We start from the raw sequence: 25,968 nt of genomic DNA, 5'->3' as shown, positions 1-25,968 counted from the left end.
CAGAGGGGCTATAAAACCTTGGTTAAACCGTACTTGGAAAACCCAGTATTGCTACGTATTACAGAATAAATAGAGGCACTGGCAAAAATCAAACATTGATTTGCAAGAATGGTATCAAAATGGAGAGTTCATGACTGATGGAACAGGCTGGGACTCCTCAGAGGAGGTGTTTAAAATTACTTAGGAAGGTAGATGTTGTACTTGAGGGGAGTCCAATGTCAGCTCTCATAAGAGGTTATTCACCAATAAAGGCAATGATGAATTTAAAATCTTTTTGCCTAGAATATGTTTATAATGTGGAACTTACACCACATGGAGTAGTTGAGCTTAATAGCAAGCATACATTTTTAGGGAGGGGTAAAAGAAATGTCCGAAGAAGAGAATGGGTATTCTGCTAAGTTAACATGAAAAATGGAGGCAGTTCCTGGGTAATACTGACACAGCACAGCTCAGGCTGAGCTGAATCCTTTATTCTCACTGTTTTATCTTTGAAGACCGAGCCACTGAGCAGATCTATCTCCCCGCTGACAGTATGCAGCTCTCAAGTAACTGCTGCTTTTGCCAAGCATCACTGCACTTCACAAAATATTTCTCTGAATGTGTTTTGATGTTTTGACATTTGACATGAGTGTAAGATGGCCCTTAACTCGAAACAAGCTGTTCCGGTATGATTAACTTGAAAGAAACTTATGGTGAATAGAATCTTGAGATTGAAATGGGAGATGTAAAAATAAATTAACAATCAAGTTTCATGAAATAAGAAAGAAATACTTTAATTCTTGGCTGAATGGAGAATCTAGTTTAAATTGATTGCTAAAAAGATTAATTTCTTTAGTTTTGAGAATCTGAACAGTCATATACAGAAGGAGGCCCCTCAGCCTGCCAGCTCTGTGCCAGAGAAAATTAGTTTCCCATTCCACCTTTTCCTTGTGGCCCCGCAATTCCTTTCCTCTTCATGTATTTGTCCGGTTCCCCACTGAGAGCCACAATTGAATCTACCCTGAAGAATGCATTTAAGATTTCAGTCATTTGCTGTAGTTTATATATTTTTTCTTCAAATGCTTCCCATGATATTTGGATTCAATGCAGAGACCTCGATTGTGAGAACCGAGCATTAGTCACCAGTTGACTTATTGATGTCTTGAATTTGTAGGATTTCTGGAGACGGAAATGGAAAAGGATCAGATTGTTGTCCAAGATGATGGAGAGAATCCCCAGGCTCCTCTTCCAAAAGATATGATTGACCTGGAGGTAAGGAGGGAAATATTGCACAGTCTAGACTGTCATTGTATGCTATGGAATGTAGCCATTTCTGAATCCAAGTGTGAAATCAAATCTCTCCTTGGCTGGTTGGAAGGGTTCTACATAAAACAAATTGGGATTGTCACAATCTTGGCCCCCGGATGCTGACTCAAACACTTATTTGTAGAGAATAGGCTATAATGATAGATGCTTCCAGAATGGTGCCGGGTAGCTGTTGCTGGACTTGGAGAGCTCACAGAAACGTGGATGCAGTCTATGGCCAGTGTGCTGTCACTAAGTGACAGTGAAGTTCCATTCCTGAACATCCTTGATGATGAGCCTGCTGTGATCTTCTGATTTGAATCCTTGCCACTGAAGATTAAGTCCAAGTCTTGTGGCCCACGTTCATGTTCCACGAAACATGATCTCCTGGTTTATTTTTAACCAACTAAGGAATTTTCTAATTCCCATCCTCTGTTGACTTGGATTTTTATCACATGATAGTCAGGCAGTCGGTAGACTTTAAAATTCACAAAAACAGAAATTGCTGGAGAAAGTAATCATGTTTGGCAATATCTGTGGAGAGGAAAGAGTTAATATTCAGAGTCCAGTGGTCCTCCTTCGGAATTGGGCTCAAAACATTAACTCTGCTTTCTGTTAGCAGATGCTGCCAGACCTGATGAGTCTCTCTAGCAATTTCTGTTCTTGCATGTTTCAGATCTCTGGCATCCACAGCTTTTTGTTTTAGAGTAGATTTTCTTTTGTCTGGCATTTGTGTGTTCACATTAACAAGACTGCAGCACTAAAAGAAGCATTGTTGGATGGAGTTTTACTCCAGTTCAGATCTTACAGGGGACTAGTCTAAAGACTCTGCTCAAATGCACTATGTGCATTACAGTGTAATATTCATTGCACACAAGGGCACACTATCCCAGGAAGTGACACCCAAGGTGGGTTAATGTTTGGGTCAGAGCCTACCTGTTACAGTTTAAACTCCTTATCCGACATTATTAACCCATATTCACAGGAAAGGGGCAGGTTTGTAGGTCGACCTTTAACCCTATGAATGGAAACTTGGCAACCGTATGCATGCCTTCCCAGAGGAACATTCTTGAGATGATGAATGATCTTTCATCACATTGTATTGCAATAGAAACTATTCAGATTGCCCAATATGTTTGAGTCAGATCATTGAGCATTACTGTCATTCATTTATTTTTCCAAACATAATAATTTCACAAGTGGAAAATTTGTAGCAAATGGTTGCACAATACTTGACTGACTTAGTACTTACTATTTCTCATTGGCCATTGAACAGTTTATTCATTCACCAACCAGTAAATCCTAACATTTGCTCCATTACAGTTTCTAATTGTTGTTAGAATGGAACCAATGTTTTTGCTACACTATGTATTTAACTTATTCTACAAGTTAATCAATTCCTATGTGCAATGATGATATTTATTGTAAAATTACAGTCCCCAGTTTATACTCTTGGGTTTAAGGTTCCAAGTTAGCGCTTAAATCCTTTAATTAGCCTAAAAATGATAAGATAACCTCTTGATTCTGTTTCCCTGGCCCAAGTATTAGATTAGATTACTTAGTGTGGAAACAGGCCCTTCGGCCCAACAAGTCCACACCGACCCGCCGAAGCCCAACCCACCCATACCCCTACATTATCCCTTACCCCTATGGGCAATTTAGCTTGGCCAATTCACCTGACCCGCACATCTTTGGACTGTGGGAGGAAACCGGAGCACCCGGAGGAAACCCACGCAGACACTGGGAGAACGTGCAAGCTCCACACAGTCAGTCGCCTGAGTCGGGAATTGAACCCGGGTCTACAGGCGCTGTGAGGCAGCAGTGCTAACCACTGTGCCACTGTGCCACCGTGCCGCCCACTAATTGATCTTTTCTCAACATATATCTGATCTTTTCTCAACATTTCAAACTTGTAGCAGAGAACCAGCCTTCTGTCTCTTTTATGAAGTGCTTTAACACCAGGATGTGTCCGTGATTAAAAATGGACCCCATATTGAGCACAACTCTGGTGCTTCAGCCTTTCTTCACCTGACTTGTGTTTCATGTTTTTGGTTGTGGTTCAACACTTGGGGGATAATGCAATAAACAAACCATGTCCACCTCCCCTTAGTTTCTGATTTATGTGTATCTCAACTATAATTGTTCCTATACCCCTTGATTCTCTTCTCCCTTCTTCTCTGTCTTGTCAGGGATCCTGCACTTCACTGTTCTTTCCTCCCATCTGTTCAGTTTGAATGCTTTCCTCCTGCTGCCTCCATACTTTTCCCAAGACTAGCTTGCTTGGTTTAAGTATCACTTGTTTCTCCTGCACCAATTCTATTCTGGAATGGTTCCCAGTTGTTTGTACCTACCTGTATACTCCTTAATCTTTGATTTATTTTGGCAAAATTCCCTTCCTCAAATATTGGGAATATGTTTGCGAACATTGCTGTTTTTGAGTTTTGAGCCAATTCTTGTATATGAGGCCTTTAGATTTATTTTCTTAGTTATTGGTCCTTGTGATGAACAGTTCAAATGAGACAGAAAATTGAGGTCCTCTCTAACCTTAACTGCATGTAAGAGGTGCCATGGCACACCTCTTTTCTTTTAAGAGTTGGGAAATTCTCCTTGGTGTTCTCGTCAATGAACCTCCAACCAACACCAATACGTTACTAGACCTAATCCCCTCAAAATGTTTTAAGAACGTAGACTAGGCTTTAGCGTTTTTTATTTTAAAGACCAATGTAAAATGTTCCTGAAGTAATACAACTGATCAAACTACTCAACGTTAAGCAAAATGCTATCTATTTAAACACTGTAGTTAAAATACAACTAAAGAAAAAGGAATTTAACTCTATTGGAAACTTAACAGAATAATAGATACAGTAACTATTGCTAATTAACTGTTCCAATTTGGTAACATCCCATAAACATACCTTGGCAAAAAGGTGAATTCAGACACACATTCTCAAATGCAGTTTTCTAATCCAGGAGGAAATTAATGTCAATAAAACATTGAAAGACACCAGCAACACTGAAGCATCCAATACCTTTTGAGACCCCAATAATTTCTGATGTTACTCAGAAATCCTGATCTGAGAGTTCTGGCCACACCCATTCGGGGTGTTTTTTAAAAAAAACACTCCAGGCCTCCCAATCTGTTTACACAAGTGGTCCTCAGTAGCTAGCTGGTACCTCTGACTTACCTCTTTTTTTTAAAAAAAAAGGCCAGAATAAAATAATCTTTTAAAGGGACAACATAGTCACAACTAAAACAGATTGTTTATTGTTATTACATTAGTCGGTTGCAATGCTTTGGGTATTTGCTTCCTATGTTATAACAATGACTGTACTTCAAGAAAGGTATATTCTGGATTTTGGGGTATCTTGAGATCATGAAAAGTTTCTCTGCTTATCTCTTTTTAACAAGGAGTTTTCTATACTCATTTTAAAATATTTCTATTATAAAATGTCGCCTTGATAGTATTTAGCCTGAGGTTTAGTGAAGAAAGACACACTGTTGAAGCTTTCTACCTTGTAATTATCAAGACAGATGCAAGAATACCAAAGCAAGCAACAATTTACGTTGTGGAGAACGTGGTGCAAGTTGATTCTGGTCAAGGTGTTGCCATGGAGACTTCACCAGGGAACCATTAGTCCTCAGGCTTTTGATTGCTTAAAAAAAATAAGCAAATGGTGGGATAAATAACTCCTTGGTGCATTCTTTACGGTAATACTTCAATCAGAGTTGACCATCCAAGCAATGCCCTCTTCTCATGCAGGATAAATGTTTATACCTTTGAAATTTTATATTCATGTCTTTGTCCTGATTTCTGACAGAAATAAAGCTTCAATAACCTGTCTCTTTTATTTTCCCCCCAGTATTTCCAGTACTGTAGCTTCTTTCACCAATTGTTCCTTTACTGTGCAGCTCCTGATTTCGCCACACTCCTTGCTCAATTCCTGAATGTTTCCTCTTGAGTCCAATATTGGTTCCTTATCACTTAGCTCAGGGAGCTGTCTTGCAAAATGTAATAGAATCGTTTGCCCTCTAAACCTTATCCACCTCTATGCTCCTTTTACCTTCTATTGTTCCCTATATCTTTAAGCTTATGCTAATTGATCAGTTTTCACATCATTTTTCCTCATCTATCCACTTTTCTCATGTTGTATACATCTTACAGCAAGGATACAAAAGGGTGTCCATCTTAACATCTCTTCTCCCAATGTTTATTTAAACTCAATGCACTGTAATAATGATGTTACCTGTTAACAATGTTAAAGGATGGGACTTATTGCATTGAAATATGTGATGCTATGCTTACTAATTTTGTTTTGTTCTTCATTACTACCCCCATTGCTTTGCTGTAGTGGCTGATAGATTAATTCAAAGATGCACTCTTTTTGTATGTTGTTTTGCCTTTCCCAGGTGGTTCTGGAAAAACTCGAGAATGATCTGAGGGAAGTGAATCAGAACCAACAGACATTGAAACAGAACTTTCTGGAGCTCACTGAACTCAAGCACCTGCTGAAAAAAACACAGGACTTCTTTGAGGTCAGTTTAACCAAACACCGTGCCCTGAGGTGGAAAGAGTATTGGAGTTTTGGATTGTAACTGTGAATTTATGATATTGTCACATCTAGTGCTTGGAGGAATTTTCAACTGAGTCCGATTTGAAGCAATTAAAAAGACAGGTTGGAAAAATGCGTAAAACCCTTGTTAAAGGATCACCATTTCCAGTAAAAGCTCACAGACAAATACAAAGTTGTTCCCACCTCAAGAACTGAAAAACAGTTCTGAAGACCACACACTGTCCACTAGGGATGTGGGCATCGCTGGCAAGTCTGATATTTTTAGCCATTTCCTATTTGTCCTGTAGGACAACCTTAAAGGTCAATGAGTCACCAGTGAATTAATCCCAGAAAGGTATTGTTAGGATGGATTTCCTGGGGTTTTTTAGATTAGATTACTTACAGTGTGGAAACAGGCCCTTCGGCCCAACAAGTCCACACCGACCCGCCGAAGCGCAACCCACCCATACCCCTACCCCTACGTTTACCCCTTACCTAACACTATGGGCAATTTAGCATGGCCAATTCACCTGACCCGCACATCTTTGGACTGTGGGGGGAAACCGAAGCACCCGGAGGAAACCCACGCAGACACAGGGAGAACCTGCAAACTCCACACAGTCAGTCGCCTGAGGTGGGATATGAACCCGGGTCTCGGGCGCTGTGAGACAGCAGTGCTAACCACTGTGCCACCGTGCCGCCCAGAGACACGAGAGTACCAATGAATTCTTATAAAAATCATCCCTGGTATATGGGCATTGCTGGTTAGGCCAGTGTTTATTGCCCATCCCTAATTGCCCGAAGGAACATTAATAGTCAATCATGTTGCTGTGGATCTGGAGTCACATGGACTAGAACAGGTGAGGGTGGCAGATTCCTTTAGGGCATTAATGAAGCAGTTGGGTTTTTCTGACCATCGATGGTGGTATCTTGGTCATCATTAATCCTAGACTTTTTTGTTTCATTCAAATTCCACCATCTGCCATTGGATTTGAAAAATGGGTTGTCAGAAAAGTTTCTAGGAGAAAGTGAGGACTGCAGATGCTGGAGATCAGAGCTGAAAATGTGTTGCTGGGAAAGCGCAGCAGGTCAGGCAGCATCCAAGGAGCAGGAGAGTTGGCGTTTCGGGCATGAGTCTAATCCCTCGAACTCAGCGCCGTCTTCCTAACCTGCAATCTTCTTCCTGACCTCTCCGCCCCCACCCCCACTCCGGCCTCACCTTGACCTCCTTCCACACATTGCATTTCCAACACCTGACCCCCCCCCTCTCCCCCCCCCCACCCCCCCCCCACCCCAAGCTGCTCCTCCCTACCTTTTTATCTTAGCCTGCTGGACACACTTTCCTCATTCCTGAAGAAGGGCTCATGCCCGAAACGTTGACTCTCCTCCTTGGATGCTGCCTGACCTGCTGCGCTTTCTCAGCAACACGTTTTCAGCTCTTGTCAGAAAAGTTGCCTGGATCTGTGGATTAAAAGTCCAGTGGTCATGTCAGTAGGCATGCAACTATCCATGTTACTGTTACGTTGCTAAAGCTATTTGCATTGGCACAAGAGACACCATTCCCAAAGACTCTGTTGGACAGAAAGATCTCCTAGCCATCCAGTCTTAGGTGGGTTGTCCTGGCATTAAACAATGCCACAGAGAAAAGCACAAGATTTGCTTTGCATCCATCAGCCAGTCTTAGTGACTCGGCAGAAAACCACAATCCCCATTTTCGAGCTGCATCTGAGTAGTCTTTCTGCAGAAATGAATGGAATGTCTTCTTTACAGACTGAAGCGAATTTGACTGATGATTTCTTCAGTGAAGATACAATGCACCTATTGGAACTGCAGACTGCATCTGGGGTGATTGCTCCTGGCAGGTTAGGGTAAGTGAAGTGTGGCAATGATATGGCTCAGTTACAGAACATGTGGCAGCTTTGGTTACTCTGCACATTTCAACTGGTTACAGGCTGTCTTGGCTTTTATATTCAGGTAATACATTTAGATGTTTTTTTTAATTAGTAAATTGAAAATAGATCCTGTTTGTTGTGTATGGGGAAGCACGAAGCCATGTTCAACTCTTCAGACTAGATTAATGAGAAACCCCTACCATTCAGATGTGTGCACAGAATCTCTTCATAGGGATGTGCTGCTTTAATTAAACATTCAACATAGGTTGGTAGGAACTGAAGCAGCTGAACATCAGTGAGCAACAAGGCACTGTTGGCATTCATCTGGTGCTGAGCTCCAGCATACAGATGCCAACACACAGAGCTCTGGCACAGTTGCCAGATTTGAATTGTTCCTGCTGCCAAATACCTATCTCTTGTACTTCTGCCATTAGTTGCCTGGCGCATTACTTCTCCACCTTAGCTGAAGTTGAAAGTGCTGTTTGTTACATGATTTGGGAGGCAAGGATTATACAATTCAACAGCCCTTATCCCACTTAGCATTTTCACAACTAAAGAGGAAAGTTTTTTTTTTAAGAAAGTTCATGCCCATGTTAATCTTCTGCTGATAAGTAGGTTGCCAGCCTATGGAAAAAATCCATATGGAAATTGATGTAAGAACATATTTTGCTTTGTGTGCCTCCTTGTGAGAGAAGGGGGTGAGGGACTGAGAGGAAAATGAATGCTTCCTGGGTTTTCTTGTAAAAGAAATTAATCTTTAACCTCTGGAGACTCTAGGCTACATCTGGCAGGTTGCCAACTCCAAGTACAGGTTGGCTTCCTGCAATTTATTTATTCTTAATAGCAGAGACAGGAAGCCAATGCCTCTGCCAGTCAGGACCGTAGGGCAGGTGCCTACTGAGGATTGATGGATCAGCACTCTTTGGTCATGTGATGTGGAATGAAAAATTCCAGAGACTCTTCCCATTACAATATCATTTGGGATAGCAAAGACTTGCCGACACAGCAGTTCATTGGCCTCAGAGCCTTGGTAGTGTCAGCCTGAACCTAAGTTGTCTGGCCTTCACTAAATGAGGAGAACCTCTCCAGACAAAGGGCATGCTCTCCTTGTCGGAGAAACAGGAACTCAATGTCGATCTCCGAGGTTTGCCTAGTAGGTTTTCATGCCTGTGATATAGCCAATTTACCAAAACAACTGTAATGATGTTTAAAATTAATGATATAACTTCAGCAAAACTTATAGTTGTTCACTTTAACCAAACACACACATCCAGCAACATTGAGAATGGTTCTCAATGAGAAACCTAACCAGGGTAGCCTGCAATGAAAATTTCCCTCTCTCCTACTTTGCTTTTGGCTTCAACGTGGCATGGAGGAGATGGGCTAACCTGCTTCACTATCCCTCTGCAAATTACACTGGGCAATTCTGAGACTCTCCCTCTCCCCTCACATGCCCCCTCCACCATCCCTCAGTTACTCCCCCGAACCTAGATACAGAGGAGAGCTCAAATCATTCACAACAGCTTCAATTGCTTTTCTCATTTGATTTCTGAGAAACGTAGATTAGGATAGGGCTGTTCTTTTTAACTGTGGTATCTGTGTTTTGACTGCAACCAGGCTGTTGTATTGACTGTCTCCTCATTGGCCATAAAAGCTACAATTTCATCACAAAACTGCACAATTCAACCACGTTAAATTTCAATGTGATTCTGTAGGTCACAATTGTTTGGCATCGGCATTAAAATATGTGACCTGGGATGAATTTCACGAAGGATTTTAGTAAGATCCATTTAATAATAGCGATGTGCGTTCCTACTGACACTCTCCCCATGTCTGTGTGGGTTTCCTCCAGGTGCTCTGGTTTCCTCCCACAGTCCAAAGATGTGCAGGTCAGGTGAATTGGCCATGATAAATTGCCCATGGTGTTCAGGAATGTGCAGACTAGCTACATTAGTCAGGGGTAAATGTAGAGTAATAGGGTAGGGGAATGGGTCTGCGTGGGATACGCTTCAGAGGATCAGTGTGGACTTACTGAGTCAAATGGCCTGTTTCCACACTAGGGATTCTATGATGTAGTAGTAAAAAGTGAGGTCTGCAGATGCTGGAGAAGGGCTTTTGCCAGAAACGTCGAATTTCCTGTTCCTTGGATGCTGCCTGACCTGCTGTGCTTTAACCAGCAATTCTATTTTCATTTCTATGATGTAGATGTGCTTTGACGTAATGCAAAGTTGAAGGACATTCCAATGTGAGGATGCTACTCAGTGCTACCAATCTCATTGGGGTAATCTCCTGGGAATCCAGCCTGTTGTTCCTGGAGTCATCAGTACAGTTATATATTGTTTTAAGGAAAGCCGAATTCCCCAACTTTAGTTCAGGTTGACAAAAGGCACGGAGAGAGTGAGAACGACAGATGCTGGAGATCAGAGTCGAAAGTTGGGTGCCGGAAAAGCACGGCAGGTCAGGCAGCATCCGAGGAGCAGATAAATTGATGTTTCGAACATAAGCCCTTCCCAGGATTGAGGCTTGTGGGCTGGGAGAGCTAAGAGAAATGGGCATAAATGACAAAAGGCATGTACTAGGTTTCTATGCTGAACAAAATTTACCATTCATGACAAGTTATTATAACGATAGAAATCATTATGAATAGTTGACATATAATTCTACTTGATAAATCTCTAACACACTTGTAAACTCCCCCACGTACAGGTATACGAACACAGACAAACACACAATAGCATGGATGTGATGGGCAGACAGACTGGGAAGGCAATTCATTATTCCTTCTCCATATAGTTTGAATTGTTTGCAGGAGGCACAGGGTGACTGGATAGCACTTGTAAAAGTCTCAGGCTTGATAAATGAAAGTCACAGCTTCCTGATGAGAGTAAATAAATTAGCTTTCAGTCCCTTCCTTTCCAAATGTCCAATGGCTTTTGACTCAAACATTCACTGCCACAATGACCCCACCCCACCCCCTACCCTAAGCTGCCCAGCTACCTGGGAGCCAGTTGCAGAGCTGTTAGTAGGCAGGAGGTTTCTTCTATTGTTAAGTGGTCACCGTCTCACCCAATCAACTGTTTGTTACGAGTCAAATCTCCATTTGTGCACAAACCCCTGACTCAACCTCACGTGTAACTAGGTCTCCCTCAGCAACAGTGTAAACAGCACTTCTAATGAGTGTCAGGTCCCTTACTTTGAAAAAGCCAGTCCTTGGCTTTTTCCGATTTTTCAGTCCACAATCAGAAATGCAGAGCAACAAAAAGGTCTTTATCGTGTCCAAACGTTTATCTGGTCATTATTAAGTGTCTTGGCATCTGTAGTACACAAATTTTAGGCTTGGCATTTCTAATGGTTATTACATTTCGAAGAAGTGCTTTAGATATATCAGAGTGGTGTACAGCTGAGAACATGATTCTTTTGTGCCTGCTGATTGTTATTTTTGTCTCCACCCTTCACCCTGCTCCAAGCCTGTCTCTTGGGGGAATTAAGAACATTTAAGGAAAAAAATGTCATATCTGAACATATTGTCATATCAGCCATGATGCTGTTGAATGGTGAAGCAGGATAGAGGGATCAAATGGTCTACTTCTACTCCCATTTTGTATGTGTGAGAGAGAGAGAGGGGACCCATGGATAACATTTAAAATGGGCATCCAGTAGCTGTGGACAATGTAGGCCTCAAAGACAACCTGGGTCTCTCTGTACAGCCTGCCCACCAGTATAAGGCAGCTGACCTGCCCAATGCTTTGAACAGCCCATAAGCTGGCTGAGAGTCTCTGCTCAATCTGAGAATCGGTTTTAATGCTTTTTGAAAAGATTTATAACTCGGGTTGAGGTTCCTGATGTATGTTTCCTCGCTGACCTGGCAAGTTTCCACATCTGAGCGCGAACCTTCCAGCTCGCCAAGCAAACTTACATCCAGAGTTGATTTTAATTTAGCCCTTAAATTTTTGTTAGCCATCCGCTGCTTGTGAGTGAGTAGCTAATGTGCCCCATATCTCATCTGTGACAAAATAATCCAGGAATGCGATGGTTTGTCAGCACCAATGTGCCAGCTCATTATGCAAAATTACACACTTAGCTTACTCACCTCAGCTATTGTCTTTATACTGGGGCAAGAATCCTGTGCTACATATCACCATACTCTTCCCACTTGAGTAACTAAGCAAGACTAAAGTTAATGTGTTTTCTCATTTATTGTTTCATGGGACGTGGGCTTTGTTAGAAAGTTCAGCATTTGTTGCCCGATCCTAATTGCCCTTTCTAGGCTATTCCATAGTCGATGGCATATTATATTAATTTTTTAAGAATTATTTTACACACCAGACGTTTATTGGGATTTGTACCTCAGACGCCAGCCTTGAACTCGGGAATACTTGTCCAGTGATAATACCTTATCACTACTGCCTTCCCCAATTTCTATGAACCCGCACTATAGTTTAATGACTCCCCAAGATACATACTTGTCATTTTTTTTTTGGTGCCTGATTTGATTATTTCAGGTTTATAACTGGTGTGATCAGGAGGGAGAGGATGGCTGCCTTTGAGCGCTTGCTCTGGAGAGCTTGCAGAGGGAACGTCTACATGAAGCAATCTGAGATGGAAGTCCCCTTGGAGGATCCCAACACTGTAAGGAACTTTTAAATTGACACACAAAAATGATAGTGAGTATCAAGTCAAATGAGAGAATGGAATGGTATAAATCTGAAATGAGAGAATATGCAGGGAATCCCTGGTTGCAAATACTTCATCAATTTACTGCACTTGCACTGTACATCTCTTTCCCCCACAATGTTTAGCAATAACTTGGCTTGTGCTTGCCACTGTATATCCATGGACAGATATCACAAGCTTATTTACCCATTGTATAACCTTTATATTCAGGATTTGCTTCTGTTCCTATTGGGGAGGTTGAAAATTCATAGACCACCACCAATGACTTTATCTTCCCCATCCTCCCCTCCCCTCCTCTCACCAAATAGACATCCTCTCCTGAATCCCTTGTAGGTCTTGTCAGTCCCTTAAGATCAGTGAACATGATTTGGCTGTTCAACAAATGGGGCAGCACAGTGACTCAATGGTTAGCACTGCTGCCTCATGGTGCCAGGTTTCAATTCCAGCCCAAGGCAACTGTGTGGAGTCTGCACATCCTCCCCGTGTCTGTGTCAGTTTCCTCTGGGTGATCTGGTTTCTTTCCTCAGAAAATAGAGGCATGGAATTGAGGGTGATTTAGCAGTTTGGATCAGAAATTGGCTAGGTGAAAGACAGAGGGTGGTGGTTGATGGGAAATGTTCATCTTGGAGTTCAGTTACTAGTGGGGTACCACAGGGATCTGTTTTGGGGTCACTGCTGTCTGTCATTTTTATAAATGACTTGGATGAGGGTGTAGAAGGATGGGTTAATAAGTTTACAAGTTGGTAGAGTTGTGGACAGTGCAGAAGGGTGTTGCAGGTTACAGAGGGACGTAGGTAAGCTGCAGAGCTGAGAGGTGGCAAATGGACTTTAATGCAGAAAAGTAAGCGGTGATTTACTTTGGAAGGAGCAACAGGAGGTAAGATTCTTGGTAGTGTGGATGAGCAGAGAGGTCTGTGTGCATGTACATAGACCCCTGAATGTTGCCACCAGGTTGATAGGGTTTTTAAAAAGGTGTGAGTATGTTCGCTTTTATTGGTAGAGGGATTGAGTTTCAGCACCATGAGGTCATGTTGCAGCTGTACAAAACTCTGGTGCGGTCACACTTGGAGCATTGCATACAATTCTGGTCGCCACGTGATAGGAGGGATGTGGAAGCATTGCAAAGGAGATCTACCAAGATGTATGGAGGGAAGGGCTTATGAGGAAAGGCTGAGGGACTTGAGACTGTTTTCATTAGAGAGAAGGTTAAGAGGTGACTTAATAGAGGCGTATAAGATGGTTGGAGGATTAGAAAGGGTGGACAGTGTGAGCCTTTTTTCCTTGACTGGCAATGGCTAGCATGAGGGGGTATAGCTTTAAATTGAGGGGTGATAGATATAGGATAGATGTCAAATGTAGGTTCTTTACTCAGAGTTGTAAGAGTTTGGAATGTCCTGCCTGCAACTGTAGTGGACTTGCCAACATTAAGGGTATTTAAATGGTCATTGGATAAACCTATGGATGACATTGGAATAGTACAGGTTAGACGGGCTTTAGACTGGTTTCACAGGTTGGCACAACATCAAGGGCCTGTACTGCACTGTCACATTCTACATTCTGGCCAAAGATATGCAGATTAGGTGGATTGGCCATGTTAAATTGTCTGCAGTATTGAGGGATGTGCAGGCTTCTGTGGATTACCATTGGAAATGCAGGGTAACAGTTTAAGGAGAGGGATGTGGCTGTGGGTCTGTATCCAATGCTCTTCAGAGGGTTGGTGTGGACTGGATGTGCCAAACTGTTTGCTTTCACATGGGATTTTATGAAATGGGACCAGAGGATTACTTTGCCTGAGGACTCATTAGGAGAAAGTGAGGAGTGCAGATGCTGGAGATCAGAGTCGAGAATGTGGCGCTGGGAAAGCGCAGCAGGTCAGGCAGCATCTGAGGAGCTGGAGAGTCGATGTTTCGGGCATAAACCCTTTACACCTATCGGGCTGTTCTATGATCAAGCTCTAGTTAATGTACAGAGTCGTCTATCCTAAATGTCTTGGTTAATGTTATTGGTTGAAGAATATTGGCGTGACCAAAACGGTGGAGGTATGGAGGAGATGTAGGTCAGAAGTGCAGACCACCTGTTATCAAGAGGACAAATCCTTCTTGAACACTGACACACCTTCGATCATTCAAGTTCTGTCTGACCTCTAATGTTTCTTTTTCTCCATAGATTTTTAACATTAAAGATTGTTGTGGTTCTATGTTTGCAATGTCACTGATCTGGTTTGAAATGGAGTTGAGCCGAAGTCAGTGCAGAGCAGTTGTCTTTCTTTTGTGTGTGGGCTTCACTCGGCTGTCTTCCTTCAGATGTGCATTCAGGGACAACTCCAGGGAATCTGTGCTCAATCTAGGCTGACATGTCCATGCTGTAATGAAGGAGGGCTGCAAACTGGAAAGTGCTTTCCTTCAAATGTTGAAGAATCCTGGCATGAATTCAAAACTAGGAAATTCTCCCCTGACCAAACGCTCTGTAAATGCTCCATCATCATGACACTGTTACTTGGCTGCCTTGAACACCAATTCCCACAATGATTAGAACAGATTCCTTACCATATGGAAAGAGCCCATTTGGCCCAACCAAGCCTTTGAAGAGTATCCCACCCAGACACATTCCCCTGCTACTCTAAGTTTCCCTTGACTAATGCACATCCCTGAACACTATGGACAATTTAACTTGGCCAATTACAAACGAATGCACATGAAGCTCATGCAATGCTGCTGTGAGAGCAGCTGAAATCATTGAATCTCTATAGTGCAAATGGAGGTTATTTGGTCCCTCGAGTCCACACTGACCCTCTAAAGAGAATTGCATCCAGAACCACCCCTACACTTGTAACCCTGCATTTCCCAAGGTTAATCTACTTAACCTGCACATCTGTGGACACTGGAGTGATTTTAAAATCAATCTGCCCAACCTGCACATCTTTGGGAGGAAACCCACACAGACATGGGGCAAACGTGCAAACTCCATGCGGTTGGTCGCCTGAGGCTGGAATCGAACCCCGGTGCCTGGTGCTGAGAGGCTAACCGCTGAGTCACCGTGCTGAATGAACTCTAGTCCGTCTTGCTGTGTGACATTGTGTTTTGCAGCTTGTGAAGGTCCAGAAGAATGTCTTCATCATCTTCTTTCAAGGGGACCAGCTGAGACACAAAGTGCAGAAGATTTGCGATGGGTGAGGTGATCTTTTTATAAATCCTGAGGCAACACTTAGTGGGCGCCTCACCTTTTGTTTTAAGCTGAGAAACCGAAGGTCAATTGCTGGGCTCCAGAGATGGGCCGTCTGGTTTTTCAGGTGTTTCCTTTGTCTAGAAACTGGGTGAACATTATTGGAGGTGGTGGTGAATATATCACTGATCAGAGGTCATGCTGAAGATGTGCACTTGCTTTGAAATCTGGTGCACTGAGCTCAAATCAGGTTGATGCTATTCAGAGAGGAATAAACTTTGCCAGGCAGAGTGCCTCAGTCTGTTAACAATCTAGGATGTTCATTCCATTAGGACTGAGGAGCTATGAATGAGGGTGTATTTGAGCGAACATTGATTGCCTTTTCCCTCTTTATGCCTGGGGTGCAGAAGTATTATTTAATTTACTTCACCTTTTCATGTCTGCCCCTTCCTGAGGTAAGCCAAAAGGTATTCTCAAATGGAAAACGAAAAATGCTGGAAATCTTAACCTTTAGTGACAAAACAACTGCAGATGCAGGATTTCAAGTTGGACTGGCAGGAGGCTGGAAGAACACAGTAAGCCAGGCAACATCAGGAGGTGGAGAAGTCAACGTTTCGGGTATAACAGGTCAGGCAGCATCTATGGAAATTGATTGAGCTAATGTTTCAAGTCCAGATGACACTTTAATACTACTTCAGAGTTGACGTGAAGTATGGAGGGGGCAGGATTTATGTAATGAAAGGGGTGGAGTTAGACCAGGGAAACCCAGTGGATGTGGTCTATCTAGAATTTCAAAAGGCCTTTTGATAAGGTGCCACACGGGAGGCTGCTGAGCAAGGTGAGGGCCCATGGTGTTTGAGGTGAGCTGCTGGGATGGATTGAGGATTGGCTGTCTGACTGAAGGCAGAGAGTTGGGATAAAAGGTTTTTTTCGGAATGACAGCCGGTGACGAGTGGTGTCCTGCAGGGTTCAGTGTTGGGGCCACAGCTATTCGCATTATATATTAATGATTTGGATGAAGGGACTGGGGGCATTCTAGCGAAGTTTGCAAATGATACGAAGTTAGGTGGACAGGCAGGTAGTACTGAGGGAGTGGGGAGGCTACAGAAGGATCTAGACAGTTTGGGAGAGTGGTCCAGGAAATGGCTGATGGAATTCAACGTGAGCAAATGCGAGGTCTTGTACTTTGGCAAAAAGAATAAAAGCATAGACTACTTTTTAAATGGTGAGTAAATTAGTAAAGCCAAAGTACAAAGGGATCTGGGAGTGCTAGTCGAGGATTCTCTAAAGGTAAACATGCAGTTTGAGTCCGTGATTAAGAAAGCGAATGTAATGTTGTCACTTATCTCAAGAGGATTGGAATATAAAAGCAGAGATGTGCTACTGAGACTTTATAAAGCTCTGGTTAGGCCCCATTTGGAGTACTGTGTCCAGTTTTGGTCCCCACACCTCAGGAAGGACATACTGGCACTGGAACGTGTCCAGCGGAGATTCACACGGATGATCCCTGGAATGGTAGGTCTAACATATGAGGAACGGCTGAGGATCCTGGGATTGTATTCATTGGAGTTTTGAAGTTTTTAAGGGGAGACTTAATAGAGACGTACAAGATAATACATGGCTTGGAAAGGGTGGACGCTAGGAAATTGTTTCCATTAGGCGAGGAGACTAGGACCCATGGGCACAGCCTTAGAATTAGCGGGGGTCAATTCAGAACAGAAATGCGGAGACATTTCTTCAGCCAGAGGTTGGTGGGCTTGTGGAATTCATTGCCGCAGATTGCAGTGGATGCCGGGATGCTAAATGTCTTCAAGGCCGAGATTGATAGATTCTTGTTGTCTTGAGGAATTAAGGGCTATGGGGAGAATGCTGGTAAGTGGAGTTGAAATGCCCATCAGCCATGATTGAATGGCAGAGTGGACTCTGGGCCGAATGGCCTTACTTTCACTCCTATGTCTTATGGAGTGCTGGAAGAGAAAAGGTGTTTTTAGTGCAGATTAAGTGATTAGAATGTGAGAATGGCAGAATATTCCAATTTGCTTGATTGACTGGGCCATAGTTAGTGCTGTGAGTTATTCAATGAATTTCAAAGTGGATTATTTGCGCCACTGTTGTCGTGGGCAAGTTTCATAGGTCAATTCCAGGGATTGGAATCATCATACAGGGATGGAGAGGGGACAGTAATATAAAACAAAAGGGTGGCATAGTGGCTGTCAGCACCAGGGACCAAGGTTTGATTCCAGCCAACCGTCTGTGTGGAGTTTGCACATTCACGTTGTGTCTGTGTAGGCTCCAGTTGCCTCCCACAATTCAATGATGTGTGACTTAGGTGAACTGGACATGCTAAATTGCCCATAGTATAGGTTAGGTGCATTAGTCAGGGGTAAAGTATGTAAGATCATGGAATGGGACTAGATGGGTTACTCTTCAGAGGGTTGGTGTGAACTTGTTGGGCTGAAGGGCCTGTTTCCACACTGTAGGGATTCTAATTCTTAAAAAAAAATTGTCTAACTGCCAGACTGGAAAGGACAGACAGTCCCACTGGATTGAGGGGAGAGAGGACATACTGACAGGGAATTACATCCAGTGAAGCTTAAAGAAAGGCAAGAACTCCGTGAGTTTGCAATCTGAAGGTGTTGAGCTCACTAAGTCCAGGTGTTCGCGAATCCTGGTTTTCATATTCCAATTTTTGAGAGAAATCCCACAGGAAAATCCTTTAATTTGAAACCAACGATGGAGGTCATTAACAAAATATTCAAAACATTGGGGAATTGCTTCAGTAGTCCATTCACATGTGCAAATACTCAGGAAGTTAAGGAAGACGAGACAGAAGAGAGGTTACAAATTACAAGTTTTAATCCATATTTTTTAAAAAAAATCAGTTTACATGAATGAGAACTTCCCAGAGGTCAAAGTCCACAATCGCTCCCTAAATGAGCTAGGCCCATTGCTTCTCCTTCTTGCAGGCAAAGTGTTGGCCTCTTCCCATCCAGCTGCTAACTTGGCCTGCAATCCTGCAGTGCCTCTGGAGGTCAGTCAGCAACTAACCTAGGCTCCTACATTGTATGCTTAATTAATTTATCTGGCTCTGATTTTCAGTCATTCGTCACACCTGTTCAGACATTTCAGATACTGATGACCCATCTCAGGCTAATTAGTAGGTCATTAAGCTAACAATATAGCTTTACCTTCTCCATCAGCGTAACTGTAAAATCATTCATGTTCATTTTCATGTTATGAAGCTTGATGATTTGCTTTGTTCAGAGCTGGTGGGAAATAGACTCCACTCCAAGCCCTTTGTGTCTGTTTTAGCTGGAATGTTTAGGAATGAAAGAAGTTCAAAAACTTACATATATGACCATGTTGACTTTGAACATCTTGAGTTCAGCAAGGTTGGCCATTTTTATATAAACAGAATTTAAGCTCACGAATATTGAAGAGAATGTAGTTTTCTATGTGATTTCTCTGACCATAACACTACCTCAATGACCGAGTTTCAGCTTTTGAGGTCCTTCTCTACATTGTCTCTGTAGCTCGGATGTATACTATGTGCACTAGCGATCGTATATGGAACCTGAGTATGATTTCAAAGTGATGGTGGGTGGGGGAGATCCAAACAGCAATTTCACACTTCTTTCAGCTTTGGCTCTCGAGACTAAGCGATGGAAGCTGCTGACTATGAATGCAACTGCTTGCATTGTTGATGAATTATCATTTCAACCACCAACCTGGGGTAATTCCTCCCAGGAATGGAGAGGAGGTGAATCCTTGAGAAATTGAAGGTCCAGGTCTTCGTGGTATTTGTCTGCATCCTTCCGAGGCTGCTCAGAATTTAGTATTCAATGTCTTATCACCATTACAGTTGGAAAATCCTCATCAGTTCAATGCAGAAGTAAAATAGGCAAGCTGCAAATATAGGTCCTTGTTTAAACTCATTCGCATTACATGTATTAAAAAGGGTGAGTGATTGCACGTGTCCAAAACACTCCGCTGTGTGGTTCTATAATTATAATGTTCTCACTATGTCCAATTGAAAATAAAGGAGTTGGGGGGAGGGGGGGTGCTGATGGAGGACGGGGGCTGATGTTATGGAAGAGTCCTAAACAGAACACGTGGCTACCTGTCCAATTTACAAAAAGATAGGCTATGTATGACTGATTTCCAAGCATTCCATTGAGTGATAAGAAAATATTGCCATTGCATTTTAGAACACCAGCAAGTTTTAACTGCGTTTACAAAGCTGCCAGTGAGTGGTTTCAGGTATAAAGTTTTTAGCTATCCCATAGTAAGAGAAGAGCTACTGATACAGAGATAAAAACTGACCAAGGGATAAGGACAAATAACTAGTTTCTACAAACCAATTCAAAAGCTGCTTCTAGGAGTGTTTAATTTGATTACTTTTAAATCCTAAGTCAGTAGTCATATAAACAGATATTTTTATATTTGATTAAAGAAAACAATTATGAGTAACCTATTGGTCCTGTGGCTATGAGAGCAAGTCAGAGGCTAGGAATGCTACAGTGAGTAACCCTTCTATTTTCCCAAAGCCCAGTCACCATCTACAAGGCACAAGTCAGGAACTGTGGTGAAATACTCCTCACTTGCCTTGATGAGTGCAGCTTCAACAACAGTCAGGAAACCTGACACCATCTTGGACAAAGCATGATGGGTCAGATCTGCTGCCTTCAACATTCGTCCTGTTCACCAATACATCATAGAGTATCATCTCCAAGATGCATCGCAGTAATTCATCATGGCCATTTGAAATCATGTGGCCTCTACGATTTAGAAGGACAAAGACAGCAGATGCATGGGAATGCCACCACCTGCAAGGTCCCCCTTCAAACCACTTACCATCCTGACTTGGAAATGCTTTGTCGTTCCTTTCGTGTTGCACGGTCTAAATCCTGGAGCTTTCTTCCTAAAAATGCTGTGGGTGTACCTGCACCCCAAACACTGCAATAGCTCACTATCACCAGCTCAAGGGCAATTAGGGATGGACAAAAAGTATTGGCCTAGTGAGTGACACCCACCTCCCATGAACAAATAATTATAACTGGTTTAGATGGGAAGGTCTGGGCTTGGTATTATTTAAGTGGGTGAACATTTTTAACTTGACAATTAATATTTCCAAGGAATGTGGCTATGGATCCAGACATATCCATGATGATTATTCTTCAAATTCTGATAATAGCTTAACTGCAGGAATTCTATAGTTGGAGTAATCACTTCTTGATTATCATATTCAGACACTCGGTTGATTGTGCCTGTGTCTCTGCATCAATTTCAGCTCCCAGCCTGTATTAAAAGTTCACTTAAAGATTATTTGATTCCATGAAACATGGTTGATTTCTGACAATCAGTCACTTTGCAAAGTTGCCTTTACAGCTGCATGAACCTTCAATTTAAATTTACTTATTAATCTGTCTTGCAGCGTTAAGCTTATGATGTATGTTTATGTGAATATTTTGGATTATGTGCCTTGTGGGAGGTTTTCTTTTAAATTATTCACTCACAGGATGAGGATATCACTGGCTAGGCCAACACTTATTGCCCATCCCTAATCCCAGATGGCAGTTAAAAGTCAACCACATTGCTGTGGGTCTGGAATCGCATACAGACCAGACCAGGTAAAGATGGCAGATTTCCTTCCCTGAAGGACATTAGTGAACAATATTTTTCTGATAATTGACAATGGATTCACAATCATCATTCATGAAGGACATATTGGCACTGGTGCGTGTCCAGTGGAGATGATCCCTGAAATGGTAGGCTTGATATACAATGAACAGCTGAAGACCCTGAGATTGTATTCATTAGAGTTTAGAAGATTGAGGAGCGATCTAATAGAAACTTAGATAAATCATGGCTTAGAAAGGTTGGATGCTGGGAAATTTTTTCTGTCAGACGGGGTTGCTAGGACTCATGGGCACAGCCTTCGAATTAGAGGGGGTCGATTTAGAACAGAAATGAGACGTTTCTTCAGCCCAAGAGTGGTGGGCCTGTGGAATTCATTGTTGTGGAGGCCAGCTCATTAAATGTCTCCAAGGCAGAGGTTGATAAGTTCTTAATCTTGCAAGGAATTAAGGGATAGGGGGAGAGTGTGGGTAAGTGGCACTGAAGCCATGATTGAATGGCAGAGTGGGCTCAATGGGCTGAATGGCCTTCCTTGCACTCCTTATTCTCGTGATCTTATCATGAGCCTCTTAATTCCACATTTTTTTATTGAATTCTGATCTCACCATCTGTCATGACAGCATATGAACCTGAATCTCCAAAACATTACCTGGATCTCTGGATTAACAGTCCAGTGATAATACCATGAGGCATCAAATAGGAGACCAAGGTCCTGGACTTCTATGGCAATGACCATGTCACTTACATGTCATTTATATAAATGACAATGAGCCCATAAGGAATGTGGCTCAGTGGCAACCCTCTTGCTCCTGAGTGACAAGGTGTATTTAGGCCAGAATGCACAGACTGGTTTTTGTTGCCACTTTATTGATGCACAGAGGGAGTGCTGCATTTTTTTTTGAAGTTTGGTCTTTCAGATCATGCATGAAGATAAGGTTCTCTCTGTCTACTTGATGGGTTCCTCAGTGTCATGGCCAATGGGACCTGGTGGTCTGAAAATTGGCAGCTATGTATCCTGCACTTCGAAGAAATGTTTTATTGTTAATTAAGTAGAGTCAGTTAATATCCTTCAGTTGTAAAAGTGTTGTACAAGTGCAAGTTCCTTTTTGCCCTTGTTTTACTCGAAATGCCTATCTTTGGGCTGCTTTTCAGGCTGGCTTTCAGGATTTCAGTTTTTCAAATGATTCCTGTTTGTTTTCAATTGTTTGCAATTGCAAGTCTGCAATTGTTTTTCTTTCAAACTTTTCCAGTTATTTATTTATTTACTATTGCTTTCAGCATGTTTATTTCACTGGCGCACTCTGTCTCTATTTTTAACCACTTCTATTCTGCTTTTTAGCCCAGTTGCCAAAATTTCTAAGTCTTCCAATCTAGTTTCTGGCGTAATGTTACATCTCCTTCGTTTAGCTCGTGATTATAAAGCAGCAGATTTTGCGTTTGTGTAGCCCCTTTCACAACCTCAGGATGTTCCTGAACTGCTTCACAGTTAATGAATTACATTTCAAGTGAGGTATAGAAATTACAAATGCAAAGCTTTGAACATGGGTGGTTCCCACAAACTGGGTAATCTGTTACAATGATAATTATTGGATACATGTTGACCAGGATATTGGGAGTAAGGGTTTAGCTTAGAATGGTGCTGGAAAAGCGATGCGGGTCAGCCAGCATCCGAGGAGCATGAAAATCGGCATTTCGGGCAAAAGCCCTTCATCAGGAATGGAGGCAGGGAGCCTCCAGGGTGGAGAGAGAGAGCTTCTTCAGGGTAGGCATCCTTGCAAGAGGATTTGCAGTAAGGTTAAAATCAACTAGTCGAAAGTGAGGACTGCAGATGCTGGAAACCAGAGTTTAGATTAGTGGTACTGGAAAAGCACAGCAGGTCCGGTGTTGGGAGCAACCCTGCCTGCTCTTCAAAATAGTGCTGGAAAAGGACAAGTAGGTGCTTTCGGAGCTTATTTGTTTCCAGAGAAAGATAGTGACAGAAGAACATTGCAATGACCAACACCACGTGAGACATTGGTGCAGCAATTAACAGTTCCTGTAATTCTCACTGTTGCATTGGGTTCTTGAAAAATGGGACTCCTCTTCAAAGAAGTAGTTACAGTCCTGATTATATTGCTGAATTAATAATCCAAGGGGTTTAAGTAACAACCGAGTGGGTTATATGGACCTGCCAGCTCACTGTTTTGTATGGTCTGCTGTCTAAGATGAAGGCTGCTATCACTTTCTTGTCTGTTTGGTAGAGGAAAACCACCTCTTGACCTAACTGAGTGGAAGCAGTGGCGTAGTAATGTTATTAGACTAATAATCCATGATGTCCTGAGGAAGGGTCACTCAATCCGCATTTACTCTGATTTCTCTCCACAGAAACTGTCAGACCGGTTTAGATCCTCCAGCAGTTTGTTTTTCTGGTTTACAGCATCCACAGTTCTTTTGGGTTTTTAATTCTCTGAAGACACTGGTTCAAAACCCAAGATGTCGGATGGTGAAATTTGAATTCAATAAAAGTGTGGGTTACAAAGTCAGTCTAATAGTGACAATGTGGCAATTCCAAAAGTTATGAAAACTTATTAATGTCTTTTAGAGAGGAAAATCTGTTGTTGGTTGACTCTTAATTGGAATTAGGGATAGACAATAAACGCTGGTTAATCTTAGATTTTTTTATACATTACTTAGTGTGGAAACAGGCCCTTCGGCCCAACAAGTCCACACCGACCCGCCGAAGCGCAACCCACCCTTACCCCTACATTTACCCCTTATCTAACACTACGGGCAATTTAGCTTGGCCAATTCACCTGACTCCCACATCTTTGTGACTGTGGGAGGAAACCTGAGCACCCGGAGGAAACCCACACAGACACGGGGAGAACATGTCAACTGAGGCGGGAATTGAACCCGGGTCTCTGGCACTGTGAGGCAGCAGTGCTAACCACTGTGCCACCGTGCCGTCCACAAATCATTTGCTTTTTTAAAACTAGAAGTATCTTGTAGTTAACGAGGTATGGTTTATTTCATGTCCATAGCTAGTTATTGGTTACATTGCTATGATGGTTACAGAGACTGAGGAAGACTGAATGTTAAGTTCTAAGCTCTTCTGTCCATCTGTGTGATGCTATCATGGTGGATAGTGCTTATGACATGCCTCAGCATTAACCCTATTGTGCACAGCATGGGGAATTGGAGTTCAAATCCAATCATGATCTTTTTGACCATCTGAAATCAGTTGGTTGAATTCTAGCAATTTAAAATAAAAAGTTGAGATCAGCAAGTGCTGGCAAATGGGATTAAATTAGATTGGGATATCTGGTCGGAATGGACGAATTGGACATCTCTATGACTCTATGTAAAGTGACCTAGAAAACAGGAACTGGTTCATTGAGATCTTTTTGTGAAGAATGCCTGTCGTCTTTGCCTAGTCTCGGCTATTTGGGACTTGAGGCTGCTTCAAAATGTTGATTCCTAATTCTTATGAAGAAGCCTCCAAAATAGCTCAGCTGTAAGCAGCTACTAAGCGCAAGTGGTTAACCAAAGACTGCTATCACTTTTTTTCGAGCATGCCTTGATGTAGGTTATGTTGGTCTTGCCAATAAGGTTGAATCTTTCTTTTCAGAAAGTGTTAACTTTCCTCTCTGGTTTGCCTCAGGTTCCGTGCCACTATGTACCCATGTCCTGAATCTGCTAACGAGCGTAGAGAAATGGCTGCTGGTGTGAAAACACGCATTGAGGACTTAAATACTGTAAGTGATGAGCTCTGAGCAGCAATGGCCATATTGGGCTGAAAAACTCCCTCCCTGTGCTATTGTCAGCTTAATCCCAAACACCACGTATCTCCATCTATTGCCCTCAGTCAGGGTCAAACTAGCTACTTATTGTGACAGTGAGTCTGCCAAATCTGATAGCATTTTCTCAACTCTAGGAGGGCATCGGGTTCAAAACAACATCACCTCCTCAAAGTCTCACCATCTTAATGTGGAAGAACATTGCTTTTCTGTAGTGTCGCAGAGTGAACATCCCAGAGGTCCCTTCCACACAGCCCTCTATGGGGACTGCCTTTGCCACACTGTCTGCAGAAGTTCAACGAGAAACCTTGCACCACCAGTTGCGGACAGTGTCTAAATTCCTCCTCCTGAGAATGGGATATACGAATAACACAACAAGTTTGAGTCAGTCATACAGCATGGAAACAGACCCTTCAGTTCAACCAGTCCATGCTGGGAAAAATCCCAAACTAAACTAGTCTCACATGCCTGGTCCCTTCAAACGTTTCCTATTCATGTAGTTATCCAAATGTCTTTTGTAACCATACCCGTACCTACCACATCTTCTGGTAACGCATTCCACACGTGAACCACTCTCTGGGAAAGAAAAATGTCCCTCATTTCTTAATTAAATCCATTTTCTTTCACCTTAAGCATATGCCCCAGTCTTGAAATCTCCCACCCTAGAGAAAAGACACCTACCATTAAACCTATCTATACCCCTCCTGATTTTATAAACCTCTAAGGTCACCTCAACCTCCTATGCTCTAGTGAAAACGTCCTAGCCTTTGTCTTTATAACTCATCCCTTCCATTCCTGGCAACATCCTGGTAAATCTCATCTGAACCCCCTCCAGCTTAACAATATCCCTCCTATAACTGGACAGCCAGAACTAAACACACTTCAGAAGAGGCCTCATCAATATCCTATGCAACTTTAACACGACTTCCCAACTTGTATGCTCAAAGGACTACGCAATGAAGGTAAGCATGCTAAACACCTCCTTAACCACA

The 25,968-nt window shown here is 42.5% G+C and overlaps 1 protein-coding gene across 1 annotated transcript in view; it reads left to right on the top strand.

Annotated features, from left to right (window-relative positions):
- Window positions 1-25,968, top strand: part of LOC132825010 (V-type proton ATPase 116 kDa subunit a 4-like) — a 75,280-nt gene that overhangs the window by 16,801 nt on the left and 32,511 nt on the right. The window contains exons 4-9 of the mRNA XM_060840004.1: window positions 1,154-1,251; window positions 5,693-5,818; window positions 7,606-7,703; window positions 12,230-12,356; window positions 15,488-15,570; window positions 24,841-24,934. Of these exons, the coding sequence (XP_060695987.1) occupies window positions 1,154-1,251; window positions 5,693-5,818; window positions 7,606-7,703; window positions 12,230-12,356; window positions 15,488-15,570; window positions 24,841-24,934 (626 nt within the window). The remainder of the gene's footprint in view (window positions 1-1,153; window positions 1,252-5,692; window positions 5,819-7,605; window positions 7,704-12,229; window positions 12,357-15,487; window positions 15,571-24,840; window positions 24,935-25,968) is intronic.

The sequence above is a fragment of the Hemiscyllium ocellatum genome, chromosome 19, assembly GCF_020745735.1.
Source record: "Hemiscyllium ocellatum isolate sHemOce1 chromosome 19, sHemOce1.pat.X.cur, whole genome shotgun sequence".
Taxonomy (NCBI): Eukaryota; Metazoa; Chordata; class Chondrichthyes; order Orectolobiformes; family Hemiscylliidae; genus Hemiscyllium; species Hemiscyllium ocellatum.
The sequence above is the reverse complement of the archived record's forward strand: the minus strand, read 5'-3'. Positions and strand labels throughout refer to the sequence as shown.